Source organism: Prinia subflava, chromosome 3 (genome assembly GCF_021018805.1).
Source record: "Prinia subflava isolate CZ2003 ecotype Zambia chromosome 3, Cam_Psub_1.2, whole genome shotgun sequence".
NCBI lineage: Eukaryota > Metazoa > Chordata > Aves > Passeriformes > Cisticolidae > Prinia > Prinia subflava.
This window is the reverse complement of record NC_086249.1, coordinates 20,073,383-20,087,363: the sequence shown is the minus strand read 5'-3', so window position 1 is coordinate 20,087,363 and position 13,981 is coordinate 20,073,383. Positions and strand designations below refer to the sequence as shown.

At 36.8% G+C, this 13,981-nt stretch overlaps 1 protein-coding gene across 6 annotated transcripts in view; it reads right to left on the bottom strand.

Moving 5' to 3' along the window:
* SPAG17 (sperm associated antigen 17) overlaps positions 1-13,981 on the bottom strand; it is a 91,816-nt gene that overhangs the window by 17,718 nt on the left and 60,117 nt on the right. For all 6 annotated transcript variants that reach the window (XR_010079965.1, XM_063394276.1, XM_063394273.1 and 3 more), the window contains 10 exons: positions 12,096-12,319; positions 9,357-9,498; positions 7,247-7,575; positions 5,246-5,378; positions 3,760-3,956; positions 3,321-3,468; positions 2,026-2,177; positions 1,446-1,619; positions 531-649; positions 219-349 (listed from right to left, as the gene is read on the bottom strand). Coding sequence is in view for 5 of the 6 variants with exons in the window: in XM_063394276.1 (XP_063250346.1) it covers positions 219-349; positions 531-649; positions 1,446-1,619; positions 2,026-2,177; positions 3,321-3,468; positions 3,760-3,956; positions 5,246-5,378; positions 7,247-7,575; positions 9,357-9,498; positions 12,096-12,319 (1,749 nt within the window). In the remaining variant the exon portion in view is untranslated. The remainder of the gene's footprint in view (positions 1-218; positions 350-530; positions 650-1,445; positions 1,620-2,025; positions 2,178-3,320; positions 3,469-3,759; positions 3,957-5,245; positions 5,379-7,246; positions 7,576-9,356; positions 9,499-12,095; positions 12,320-13,981) is intronic.

Genomic DNA, 13,981 nt, shown 5'->3' with positions numbered 1-13,981 from the left:
GTGGACAGAGATATGCCATCTGTTTGCTCACTTACCCCTTAACAGCGTCCTTCAGTTAATTCTCTGCTTCCCAGAGTTTTCCCCCAAACTCCTTTCTTTCACTTCTAGAAGTGTGGCCCCTTATTTCCAAGGCTAAACACATTTCCTGCCCAAATAAGAGTTTTGAAACTTCGCAATTCTTTTTATCAGTAGTCTGTCAGAAAAGAAAAGTTTTCTACCTGGCTGTTCTTCTACACGATCCTGCAAGACTGCAGTGGCAGGATCCCTGCAGGCCTCAGCCAAAAACCTGTTTACATCCTTTTTTCGCAGGAGCTCCGTTCCAGAACCATCCGCAGAGATGACGAAAAACCTGCACAGCCAAACACAGACATGGGGCTGTGTCAAGAAAGCAGAACTCCAACGTGATGGCATCAAATGTGCAAGCACAGAGTATTGTGAGTGACCAAAGGGAGCACCAAGTTATGAACCCTGTACAAATGCTGTGTAGTAGAGAAACAAAAGTGTTAACCTGTGAGTGCAATGCAGTTTACCTGGGGGCATGCTCATTATAGGTGATGGGTTTGTTAACCTCATCTGCTGCTGGGCTGTCCTCCCTGCCATCAGAGCCGGTGCTGGGAATGCACACATCTGTGCTGCCATCAGCCAGGACCTACAGCAGAAATGATGTGAAATTACTTGAGTTAAAAGATCCTTTTAAAACAGTGACTTGCTGGTTTAACTTTAAAATAACCTAGCCCAGTGAAAGAGATAGAAAAAAACATTTCATGCTGATCAACTGGAAACTCAGAGGAAAAAGAAATAAAGAGGAAAACTGAAAAGACAGTAAAACCACCAAAACATTTCTAGAAAGACATACTGAATCATAAATATTAATATCACATGCTGATATTTAATAAATGCTCAAGGACTGTTAACAAAGATACTCACTCACTGGTCAAGCCAGGTAACTGTTTACTCAAGACAGACATTGATGCATACCTACTGAGTGCACTTCCACAGTATTTGCCTTCTTGAGAATACTATGTGCTTATCAACTAATGTGACATTGACATATTCAAACAAGATAACTAACAACGACCTAAATAGGAATAATAATGCCTTTTTCAAGATACAGTTTAAATAAGGATGATTCAAAAGACAGTCCATGAACTGAATCTGACACACCCAGTTTTTAATCCTCACTTGCAGAGCTGATTTTTTGCTATAGTACAAATCATGCTAATTAAGGGAACTTTATGGGTGAGGTAAACTGTACACCATGTGTTCTGTTTCAGTCTCTAAAAAGGGATAAATATTAAAAAAAAAGGATATCCATCACTTAGTCAACAAGATATCAGAGACCTCATTCTGGCTACTTTAAATATTAAATGTTACAATTTGAGTTTTAGAGAAGTTTATAAGATAAAATTAGAATGCAAAAACTAATTTTCTTTCATATATTTTACCTTGAAAGTATTTCCTTCAGGATCGGTCATCTCACAAATAGTGCTGGAAGTGTGTTTCATAATGTATCTCCCTGCTTGTTTCTCTTCCTTGCTCATGAAATCATAAACTTCATGGCTATAAACTACTGAACAATCTTCATCAAAGAAAAGAAAGCCTCCCTTGCTGGGTAAAACCTATGACAGCAAAAAGGGAAGAGATTCAGTCCTCAAAGGTGAAAACTTTAAAAGTACTCTGAAAATGAAGAACAGATACAAATCAAGAGGACAGCTTTTAGACATTCAATATGAATCATCCAGTTTAGGGGAATCAAAGGGAGAGAAACAAGGAAGATGATGTCCAAGAGGTAGGCTGATCTGAGTCTTTGTAATATTTAACTTCAGGAAATTTAAGACTGTGATTTAAATATACTTTACATTTGTGAGTAAGTATCTAAACATTGGCTAAACACTGACTATGAAAGAGATGGAATAATAGGATTATTGAAGACTATAGAGAAGGGCGAGGTGAGAGCTGCAAATGGCAGGGGACTTGGAATACAAAGACTAAATGTCACTGTCACAAATTAAAAATAATTCCCACCTGATATGTTCCCTGTGGCTTTGCTAGAATAGATGTCCCATCTCCAAAGGTAGTATAACAAGTACCATTCTTACAATTTGTTATAACAGTAGCAAACTCAGGATTCTCTACTCGTGTACCTTTCAGCGTTTTTCTGGCTCCTGAGGGTTCATCTAAGAATTAATAGAGCAATGAGACAGGAGCAGATGAATCACAGAAATGTCTTAGGATTCAATTTGCTTTTTCACTCATAGTGCTGGATCTTTATCTCCTCAGAGCAAGACCTTCATAAACTTCACAGCATCCTTTACCACATCTTTTAATGTTATGTAAACAATATGCAACCTTTGAAGTTCTGGACTGTGAATTCAATATAGGAAAACCCAGCAGCAAAAAATATCTGTAACCATCTGTTGGTGGCCAGGAAAGTACACTGTAATGTACCAAGTATGGTACTAACCATAATGATCTGGATATTTGTAATATACATTTGGATCACTGAAATTCTGTGTGCTTGTAATACAAGCTCTAAAATGTGAAGAAATTCCAATTCAGCGACACAAATCTTGGAAAACAAATGAAACAAAGATGTTAATCTGGTTATTGCCTTTCCATTGAAGAGACAGATCAGTTCAAGGGATTTTGACTTTTAAAATCCCACAGGGAGATATTCCTGAATGTTTTCTGCTAACACAATAATAGACTTTTCCTACACTGTGTTTGAACAGTCCAGACACCCACACAGTAAATGTCCCTTTCATTTTAATTAAGGAGGACAGGACTTGCAAATGAAGCAGTCATACAGAATACAACACCAGCCAGAAGAATCACAGACAACCTTTAGCCCCACTTATTTCAGGCAAATATAAGTTTCACTTTTCTCAGCAGGACAATTTCCACAGCCATATTCAGGTGTTCAGTATCTCCAAGGTTGGTGAGTCCATGGCTTCACTGGGGAATATAAGGATGCCTTGGTCCTTACACACCTCTTCAGTTAGAACTCAAAGCAGCTTCCTTGTTATTGTTAGGGCAGGTTGAGAGAGGGCAATGAACACACTAAAACTCTGGCACTGTGGTCTCATGGCAAAGGAGGACCATACAGGTATGAAAGAAGGAAATTTAATTACTTGCAACAGTGTAATTTTTGCACCGAATATACTGCTGAAAGAAAGCAAACAAACTAAGCCTAGACAGCACTAGTGGATCTGTTATCTAGGCTACTGGTATAAACCACCTTTAGTATATATTTTGACAACTTTCTGTTTCACAAGATATGTCAAGTACAAGAAAAATAAGTGCTCCCCTTTTGATGTTACCTGTTGTTTCCACACTAGCCTCTCGTACAGAAAGGTGTCCACATTTTTCATAAAATGTTGTGATCCTGGTACCATCAGCATGCTCTACTATTCTGTTACCATGCGGCTTCTCAACAATTATCACTTCATCTTCTCGTACAGTCATAATCTGGAAGAATGAAGGGCTTCTCATCAATATTGGCACTGGGATACTTGTGACAGCAGCAACAACAACGTAAGGCATCAGCACTGAAGCTCCAAAGAAGCTTGACTACCATATTTTCATCTGCTTCAGAGGCAGAGGAGTCACATTTTCTTGAAAACCCAAATCTACTGCATTTCTAACAGTGCAATAACACAACCTGTAGGATGTTCTCAAAGAACAAATCCTACAACTTATGTGATGGCAGCCCTGTCTCAGCTTATAGACAGTGCTATAGTAAGACAAAAGCAGTAATACCGTTCCATCAACCGGGCTAATGGCCTGATACATTAAGAGTGGCTTCAGATCCATTCTTGTTGCACCCTCTGTGCCCACTCGGATGCCTAATGGAGTTGTTGTTATCCAGGTTCCTGCCTTTGGTTGTGCAGAACTGGCCTTTTCAAACTCTTCACCCTTGCGTGAATGTAACAGAGTGCTCTTGTTACTGCCTCTTCCTGCAAAGACAAAAATTTCTTATATTCTCTAAGGCAAAAGACAAAGCCAGTAAAGTGCAGAGTTTGTGAACATTGCTTTTGACAGAATTTCAAAATGAACTATTTAACAGGCTAGAAGAAAATGACAGCTCCTGCTACTCGAAGACATGCTCCTGAACTAGCTTTATCTGAGGTGCTTCCTTACAGAAAAAGTAAATAGCATGCTGGTGCCATCATTCCTATGGTGCATCAGAAGAAAAGGATGAAGATCTCATTATGAAAGGCAGTTAGAGAGATCCTATTAAAAATGTTATAGAGAACTCTTGTCTCCTATACTCAGGAAAAATAAATTAGACTAAGTGAATGCGGAAGAGAAGAGCATAGTCCAGAGAGCAGACTGAAAGACTTAGAGCAAACATCCAGCAAAAAAACAGCCCCAAAAAAGGGATAAAACTCTTGACTAGAAATAGGTCAAGAATAAGCAGAGGAGAAGAAGGGTGAGGAAGGTGAAAAAGCGATCATAAATAAAGGACAAGGAATAAAGGACATACACTGGTCACAGATACTGAGAATTCATGTTAGGAAATGTCAGAGTTTATCAGATTTGTTCTCATCTTTGTAGTTATCTAAAGGAATATCCTAGAAAAAAAGACTAGACTTGACTCAAAAAGTCTTTTTTTGAGACACTTTTCTCTTTGGCAGCAATTTTTATTCACATATTTCCAATAAACTGTATGTCAGTATGACAGGTCAGAAGTATTCTATGTACTAAGTAATCCTGACAGCGATCTCAGACTACACTCTGAGGTATGAAGTAAAAATTATTTGGTTCTTTCTCAGTCAAAAAAATACAGTAAGAATGGCTCTATTACCACCAACCACAAGTCCATACAACCAATTGATAATGACCAATAGTAGGTGCCTTGGAATACACAGAGTGAGAAACAAACACGTATCTTCTGTGAGAGAAGCATTTCTTAATACAAAGACTAAAAACTGTAAGACAAAAGTAAGGATTTAACACTACTGTAGTTACAAGGATTTCTTTTAAGTCTTCATGTTCACTCTGATACCAATGAACCTCTTACATACATTTTTAATAATTAGAATCCTACTATATTAGGAGAAAAAGAAATCTGAAGTAGGAGAGATGATTTGCTATGAAGGTAACATAGCAGTGTGTAGCAGCTGAGTACAGATAAAATTGCATTTTCACACTGTCAGAATTTTCAGACTAAAGAAATATGCTCTTTATTAAGTACTGTCAGCCCTAATAACTTCATATATGTCCAAAATACAAGAAATGTTACCTTTCTTAGTAGTGCTGTTCTCAGGTAAAAGCTCTGATTCTGCTAAGGGTTGCATTTCATCTGGAATTGTAGGTGGTGGTAAGACAGGACCAGAATCAGGGCTCATACTCACTGTGCCATCAGCAAACAGAATCTACAGAAATCAAGGACATAATAGAGGTTAAAATCAATTCAAACACCACTAGAAAGTCTTAAAAGAATGTGTCACAAATGCCATAGTTACTAAAATACTGTGGGTGATGGAGAGGAATAAAGTAAAATCTCTCAGAATGAATACAAGAAATGAAGAAGCTATCTTAAAGAGAATTAATAGAACAGACTATTTCATTACAGTGATCACCTGGTCCAACTGCCTGACCACTTTAGGGCTGACCAAGTTAAAGCATCTTGTCAATGGCATTGACCAAATGCCTCTTAAAATGCTGACAACCTTGGGGCATCAACCACCTCTCTAGCAAGCCTGTTCCAGTGTCTCACCACCGTCTTGGTAAAGAAATGCATTACTCTGTCCCACGTGTAGGATCCAACAGTTGGTTTTGCTAAATTTCATCCCATTAGTCATTGCCAGGAGTGCTATTTGCTGCAGTTCATGGATCTAATTACTGGGGACTCTTCTAATGATAGAAAGGCATTATCAAAATAAACAATAACGATTTTTCTTTGACTAAATGGTCATAGGTTAATGACGTTTTTTTGGTAGCAGTGATAATGCATCTGTATTGACATATTGATCTGTACTGAGATATTCCACATGTCTAGCACTGCTGTGAATATTTAGCCACTATGATAGTTAACAAAAAGAAATCTTGGTTATTTATCAAATTATAGCTGGCTTGTGAGATCCATTACACTCAACTCTTGACATGCATGTTCTCTATGTGTCAGATAAACTCTAGAATTACTCCAACCATCCCTGAATTAATTTATAAATACAGTACAATGTAGAAAAGAAATGGATAACATATAGAAACAACTCTTGAAATTGTTACTGTAAGGAATTAAATATCTCTTCTTTTTTGAATGCTTATCATATGCAATAAATTTCTGATGATTCACAGACAGTAAGTTAATATTAAGAAGGATGCACTCAATCTTTTTAAACAAAGACTGCTGTAAAATCATGCTAAGCACATAAGATCTACATTTTTCTATCAGAAAAGAGTATGTTGAGAATATACAGATGTACAGAAGCTAATTTCCCTGCATATTTCTGAAATGTATATATTTCTCAGGATCCTGGCTAAATGTTTTAACATCTAGTGTCATGAATAAATGTAAAGAACTTACACTAGGCATTGCGGTCTACTTAGACAGGAAAAAGAAATTCAGGAAATATGGAATTTGCCAGATCCTAAGTCAAATCAGATGACTCTTCTTTTCATCTGTTTGTTAACTACATGTAGAGTCTTAAAAAAAAAGTTGCTTGTAGATGAATTACAGTATTTGTAGAGATAGCCTATACCACCTAATTCTACCACCTAAGCCTATACCAAAATTCTAGACAACCTAAGTATGTGTAAACAAAGCAGGTACTCAGGAATATACAGACTTTTTTTCCCTGAAAATTTAGGATACATCAAGGTATCTGCAGGACTGAACTATTCAGATCTTTTCTGGATCTCATATGAGTATTTAAACTGAAAAAAAAATGTATGAATACTACCGCATTGCCAAAAATACTCAGAGCTGAACTAATCCATGCTTCAGAAGCTTAAGTTTAGGAATTCTGAACCATATTCAGCTATTTCCTAATCACAAAGTTGCCTAAAATCTTCTTGTGCCTGAAATTTTCATACTTAAATCTCCCTAAGTTCTGACTCTGAACAAAGCCAAGAGTATTTTAGTCTTGACATAGCAGCATAATTCAGCATTACTTAACTCCATCTACAAACTGTACACTTCTTGATCTCAGTAGACAAAAACAAGTTTAGGAGTAATCTCCTTCCATCACATTGAAATGTACTAAACTGTACTGCTTGCAATGAATTCTACTGAATATACCTGGGTAGATCCATCCTTCAGGTGCTTTATGACAGTTCCTTGACTAGTGATGACTCTTGATACCTCTTGTTCTGTTTGCCTTGCCAGAGGTGAATAAAGATGAGAGCTCTTTACCACTTGAGGATAACTCTGTCTAACCATAATGTCCACAGTAGGCTGCTCAGCCTGTTCACTTTTGGTGTCTTCATGCTTTATTTCACCTTCTGTAACCTGATGTTTCTCCTCTCCACTTTGCATAACCTCTTCCTCCTCTCCGTCATCTGCTTTGGCCTCACCTTCCTCTACCAGCTCTTTCCCTGCTTCAGGGGCAGTGGCTTCACCTTTCAAATCTGAAACCAAACTTTGAATTACTTAATACTGCACAGCACACATTCAAACAGTGCTACATGCCCAGCATCATGGTGTTGACAGAAGATATGCAACTTCTGCTGAGTAAGAATAACCCTCCTTGGCTGAATCTGTAATCCACAGAATAAAAGACAGACTCTGATTTTAGAGCAAAGTTCAAAACAGTCACCTACTCAGAAACTGCATCCTCTTGTGAAGGTGGCTGTCTTTTCAATTGAAAACAAGGGAAATTTGAAGATGGATTTATTATGGATGCCAAACTTTTGGAAGACTAACATCAGGTGAAAAAAAACCAAAAAAACCTGAGTTTCACCAAGTCTGGATTTCATCAAGTATAGAAACCCAAGTAATATATTCTGTCTGCTTAAGCAACTAAGTTTCTTAGATTAAATGATGGCAATGTTTTGAGTATGCTAAGGGGTATAATTATTGTAATTTTATTGAGAGACTCCATGTAAGTGTCTGTAATTGTTCTGTTCACCTCAACTACTCAGCATTTCAACTTATGCTTCTTGCAAAACCATGTATGTTTGAGAACACTGCATGTTCTTTACCTCTTACCAGATTAATCAGAGTGCATTTACTGGGCTGTACAGATTTGTTGTACATAGGTATTAAATGACATCTGTTCATGGCTGTTTTTAAAACCAACTAGATGACAACAAAATTCACATTTGTCTGCTTCAAAACCTAACGGCATAACTAAAAACCCTCAAGATTTACCACAGTTTACAATATGCAAAGATGAACCTAACACTGATTTTCAAAAACACTGGAAAAATAATTATTGCAGAATATTTGTCAGGCACAGAAGCTCTAAAGTATCATATACCCCATCAGTCTTCTAAAGGAAACCAAATGATAAGGGCAGAAAGGCTTATTGTGAGTGTTTTCTCTGTATGTACTGGATGGCATAAACCAAAGGACTTCTGTGAAATAATTCCTGTTTGAAATTGATCGCATCTTTTAGAAAAGCAATAAAAAAACCTGACTGTAAAACATCCAGTAGCAGAGACTCCATCACAGCCTTGGTTAGTTTTGTTAATCATTCTAACCATTTATGAGTGTAGCATTCTTACCAAATGAGTATAACTCAAATCTAATACAAAATCCTAGTTGTCAGTGTCAAGCCCCTGAAAATTGTAATAATTTTGTATACTGTGTTTACAAGTTATCACCAAAATTCTGTTTCCTTGTACTTCCAGGCTGGCACCAGTCACTCCTTTGACCTTTTCTTTGGCAGTTCAATGGAGTTTTGTGGTGAAATTAGCTCATTATAAGATACATCTTCTGATACTTTAATCATTCTTGACAATCTTCCCCAAATCTTTCAAATTATTAACATTTTGTCTCAGGGACTTAAGTACACATGCTTTCAAAGGATTTGCAGATATAGGTAATGTAACCATCTTCCCACTGTCACTCAACATTCCTCAATAGATATATATTTATTTATTGAATTTGCTTGTTTTTCTTTGTTATTCCAATCTACATGCATATTAAAATGATTATCCAACATGACTCCCAAGGGCTTTTTAGGGTTGGTTCTTTCTTGCCCTCAATCTTTTATGTTCAAGAACTTGTGATTCTAGATTTTATATTTGTTTGAATAAAACCATATTATTCATGTTGCAAATACTATTAAATAGACATTATGACAGAATTAGCATTCTGACATGTTAAAAACACTAGAGTCACATCTAAACCCATCAACAAAGAAATAATTTTCTTCTGTAGTCTCATCTTCTCCTAAATTCCTTACTTTGCTGTGTCTCAGGAAACACTCGAAACCTTTCCCCAAGGAAAGTTAATACAAGTCCATTTGGATAGGAAACATTCAAACTCGGAAAAGCAGGAACATCTGACATCTCTTGTGCTTGGGGAACTGGTTCTTCCTTTCCCATCTACAGAATGGAAAATTAATTAAGTTCTATTCCACATTTCAAAATAAAATAAAATAAAAAATCAGAGTTCAGATTTAGTCTTTACAGATTCCCTTTTAACAATACTTTTTTTTTAGTGCTGTCGACCACTCATATTTAACATTTTCAAGTTTATGGATTCAGAAGTGGAAACATTAGTTATTTTCTTTGATTATGCTAACTTCTTTCATTCACCTTGAAGATTCACCCTGTCAAAAACCTGTGTAACAATGGACTAGACTATGCCAGTAGTCATAAGATGAAAAAAGTTTTGGGTTGAAGACACAGGTAACAGAGAAAGAACTTGTCCTGGTACTATCTCATATTCTTGCTTTTTAGGAATAGAAATATAGGGGGGAAATGGCAGTTATTTTGCCACCTGTTTTTGAGCATAAATGATGCTGTATATTTTACAGTTAATTTACATAACATTACTGGTAAATAAGGCTACTATCAATACTCTAAGACTGTAGTCACAGAATAGGGCAGAAGTAACCCTCAGCTGTTATCTACTTCTAATGGTAAAAACAATAATCAAGTATAACCAAACTGTTAGCAAAAATTTCTAATGTAATGTATTCTAAAAATTTCCTGGGCTGGAGATTTCCTGGTAAACTATTTCAGTGTTTTACCTTGATTAACCTTACTTATTTTCCCATTGATTGACTTGAATCACTAATGCAGAAAATTACTTTGCTTCTAAATACTTCTGATGATGATACGAGCTCACATAAGAGATGATGGGATTTTCTAGGTCTTTACAGAAGGCTATTCTGCCTCTCAACTCACAGCAGGCTATTCTGTCTCTCAAGATCAAACCCAAAACAATTCCTTTAAATCCTTCCCACTGGTTAAGTTTTCTAGACTTCTAATCTTCATGATTTCCTTAAAACTTTCATTGTGCCAATTTTTTTTCTGTGGTGCAGTATCCATAACTGGACACAACACTCCAAATGAGACTCTACCACCCCTAAAAGAACAATAACTTCACATATTTAGCAGGCTATACTCCTCTGTATTCACATCTCAGTGGTCTTTGCCCTTCTCACAGGAAGATGGCATTGCTGACTTACGGATAGTTTGTGATCCATGACAACTCTCTTATCTTTATACAACTGACACTGACACAATTGTTATCCATTCTGTAGATATATATACTGATTATTTATATATATTTGCAGACTTACTAAATTGTGTCCTATTTTACAGACCACGTCCATGTGAATTTATCAAGTTGGATTTGGATTCTAATCCTGTTCTCCGAAATACTTTCAGACTTACACAGACGGGTGCTGTATGCAGTAATATGGATACTCTCTATCCAAAGTAATTCCAAACCCAACAGTTAAAAGTCTTTTGGTTTAGAAGTCATCCTGACAGATTTTTAATTACACTTTTCTATAGGCTATTTTTCTATAAGGTTAGTTTGTGCCACACAATTGCTGTATGTTTTGCTGAGTGCTGTTTGGCAACTCCCTACACCACTTTCCATGCTGAAATTAAGTAAGGAGCCCTTTTTGTGGATATGCACAGAATCTATTTTACAACAACAGCCACAGTGTTACTTCAACCACGAGATACTAAAAACTACTTCAGAACAGAAATTCAGAATCTGCTTTCCAAAGACTCATTCATCCTTTCCAAAGATCTGTACTGTGACAGAAGTACTTCAGTTAAAGGAATAAGTCACTTCCTCAAATTGCTGGTCCCTGGCTTGTTATCAGCTGGAAAGACCAAATTATAGAACAAGATTCTGCAAAACTGTCTGCACTAATTTGCTGGTTGGTTAGACTTTTGAATATGGGTTTCAGGAAGCACACAAAATTCTACTCGGTTAAACTAAAAATTTAGCAGTTCTTGTAGCTGAGATATTAATATCAGGTTGGAAGGGATCTTAAAGATTGTCAAGTTCCAACCCCCTTCCATTGACAGGGACAATTTCCACTAGATCAGGGTGCTCAAAGCCTCATCCAACCTGGCCTTGAATTCTTCCAAGGATGGGGCATCCTCAGCTTCTCTGGGCATCTGTTCCAGTGCCTCAATCACCTTCACAGTAAAGAGTTTCTCCCTAACATTTGATCTTAATCTTTCAGTTTAAAGCCGTTTCCCTGTGTCCTGTCACTCCATGCTCTGGTAAGAAGTCCCCCTCCAGCTCTCCTGTAGCCTTACTTAGGTACTGGAAGGCACACTCTAAGGTCTTTCTGGAGCATTCTCTTCTCCAGGCTGAACAACCCCAACTGTTCCAGTTTGTCTTTGCAGGGGAGGTGCTCCAGCCCCCGATCACCTGCAGTGTAACAGCTGTAACTGTAAAGCCAAAATTCACCAAAGTATGTGGGACATGGCAGACACCCTGCTTTATGTCACGGAGCCATAAACACTAAGTTCATTAACAGCTGCCACTATGTACACCTGAGAACAACTGAAAGAATAAAAAATATCCTTAAGAGCACCAAAAATTGTTAGGAATTTGTAAAGACACAGCTCAAACCCCTCTGAGAGAATATATGTTTCTTTTACAGCAGTTCATGCATTTGAATTTTTGTTTGTTTCTTTGGATTGGATATTGTCTCTTCTCTCACTTTTTTTTCTTCTTGCTGTACCAGGTCATCAGATGCTCGTTTGCTACGGTTTCCTTTGAAAGAAGCTTTGGAAGAAGCTTTTCCTGATCTTCTTCTGTCAGACTTATCTCTTTTCCCTGAAGCTGGCATCAGTGTAATAGGAGGAACAGTTGTTGGAATTATGGTTGGAAGATGAACAGAAGGGATGTTCAGAATTCTTGCTAAGACAAGACTTGTTTCATCATCTAAGGAAGGGAAAAGCAATATTTTCAATGTAATTAAGTTTCATAAATGTATATGGCCACATTTTATTTTTAAAAAAGATATTATACACTAAATTTTGCCTTAGAAATAACAACCTCAATGGAGGAGTTTGTTACTTCAGATAGAGGAACTAAATATATAAAAGTATTTAGAAAATCATTGCACAGACTGACAACTTATTAGCCTAAAAGACATCTTGAAACTATTGCTTCCCACAAGTTGTCACTTGGTCATCACCTCAAAAATAAAAAAAATATGATTTTAAAATTCTCTTTTACCTTCAGAATACTTAGAAGTGGAGACATTCTGAATCTAGTATCTAGTAAATAATCACTATGTTATGCTTTATCATGGGCTGATCTAGCCCAGAGGGACTCCAGAAATTTTGTACTACATAGGTTTATTTTGCTATAATTCTTCAGAGAAATTCTAATGATCGAGACTTGATAAGACTCTTGCAATTCTTGAAGCCAAGATGAAGTCATGCTAGGCATGTCAACAGGAAGTAGTCATGTTGCCTTTCAAATCAATTTCTTGAAAATAAAAGAAATACAAACTTACATTTTTTAAAATTATTTCAACAAACTGACATTTCACTTTCATAGAAATTTTACCTATGCCTTTCTTTTGGTTGCCCCCAAAAATGAGAACATGATATCTGAGGGTAACAATGAAAAGGAGTGGATTGTCAAGACTGAGATTGAGGGCCTTTAGAAATCTTGAGAGAGATGTGAAATTCCAGAGGACTGTCTGTTAAGGAAGGTTTCCCTCCTTTTACACACGCATTCACATGTCTAGGACTTGGAATTCTACTCTCATAGTTTTGTCAAGACATAGAGAGCAAGTGCAGAGGTTCTTTAGTATCCAGAATCAAAAGCTCTGCAGGTGCTCAAGCAGTCCCGGATTCATAAAGAGACAAGGAGATTATTTCTAACATAAATGATCTGAAGTTAACCTTTGATAATGCTGGAGAAAACAAAGAATAATTCAAAACTTGAAGAAATATTAACACTTCTTCCCCCCAAAGAAGTTGTATAAAGCTGAAAAACAACTTGAGTCTTTTTGTCACATTAGTTTCCCCTAAAAGGAGGATGAAATAGATAAAGCGTGAAAAACAGTAAGAAAAATGAGAATGATAGACTTTCCAGAAAACTATTTTGGTACTGCAGGGAAAAAGGGTAATTTGCACACAATTTAACTGATCAGTGGAGAGAAACTGCAGATTTCATGGTATATCATTCTGCATTAGGGATGGATGGCATATGAGCATCATCTACGAGAGTAGTTCTGGTCGGAATTTTTATGAGCACTTACGATACGAAGACCCACAGGAATTTGGCATAAGCAAATGATCATAGAAAAACTGCAGGCAATCAAAGAATGCCAGTTAGCAGTGCTCTAAAGCTCAACATGGCAAGAATTATTCTAATGTAGAATAGGATGATTACGGTGAATGTGAAAAAGCCTAAACATCACAGCTGACATGTAGGGTGTTTAATCAGACATGTCTCTCTTTTATGCCAAAATCCAAGTCTTTGCAGGCCACTATTGTGAATGCTCTCTTGACCCAAGTCTAAAAAGTCTTTTTTTCAGTAATTAATTTGTAAAATATATTTGAACAATTAAAACTGAGTGTAGAGTTG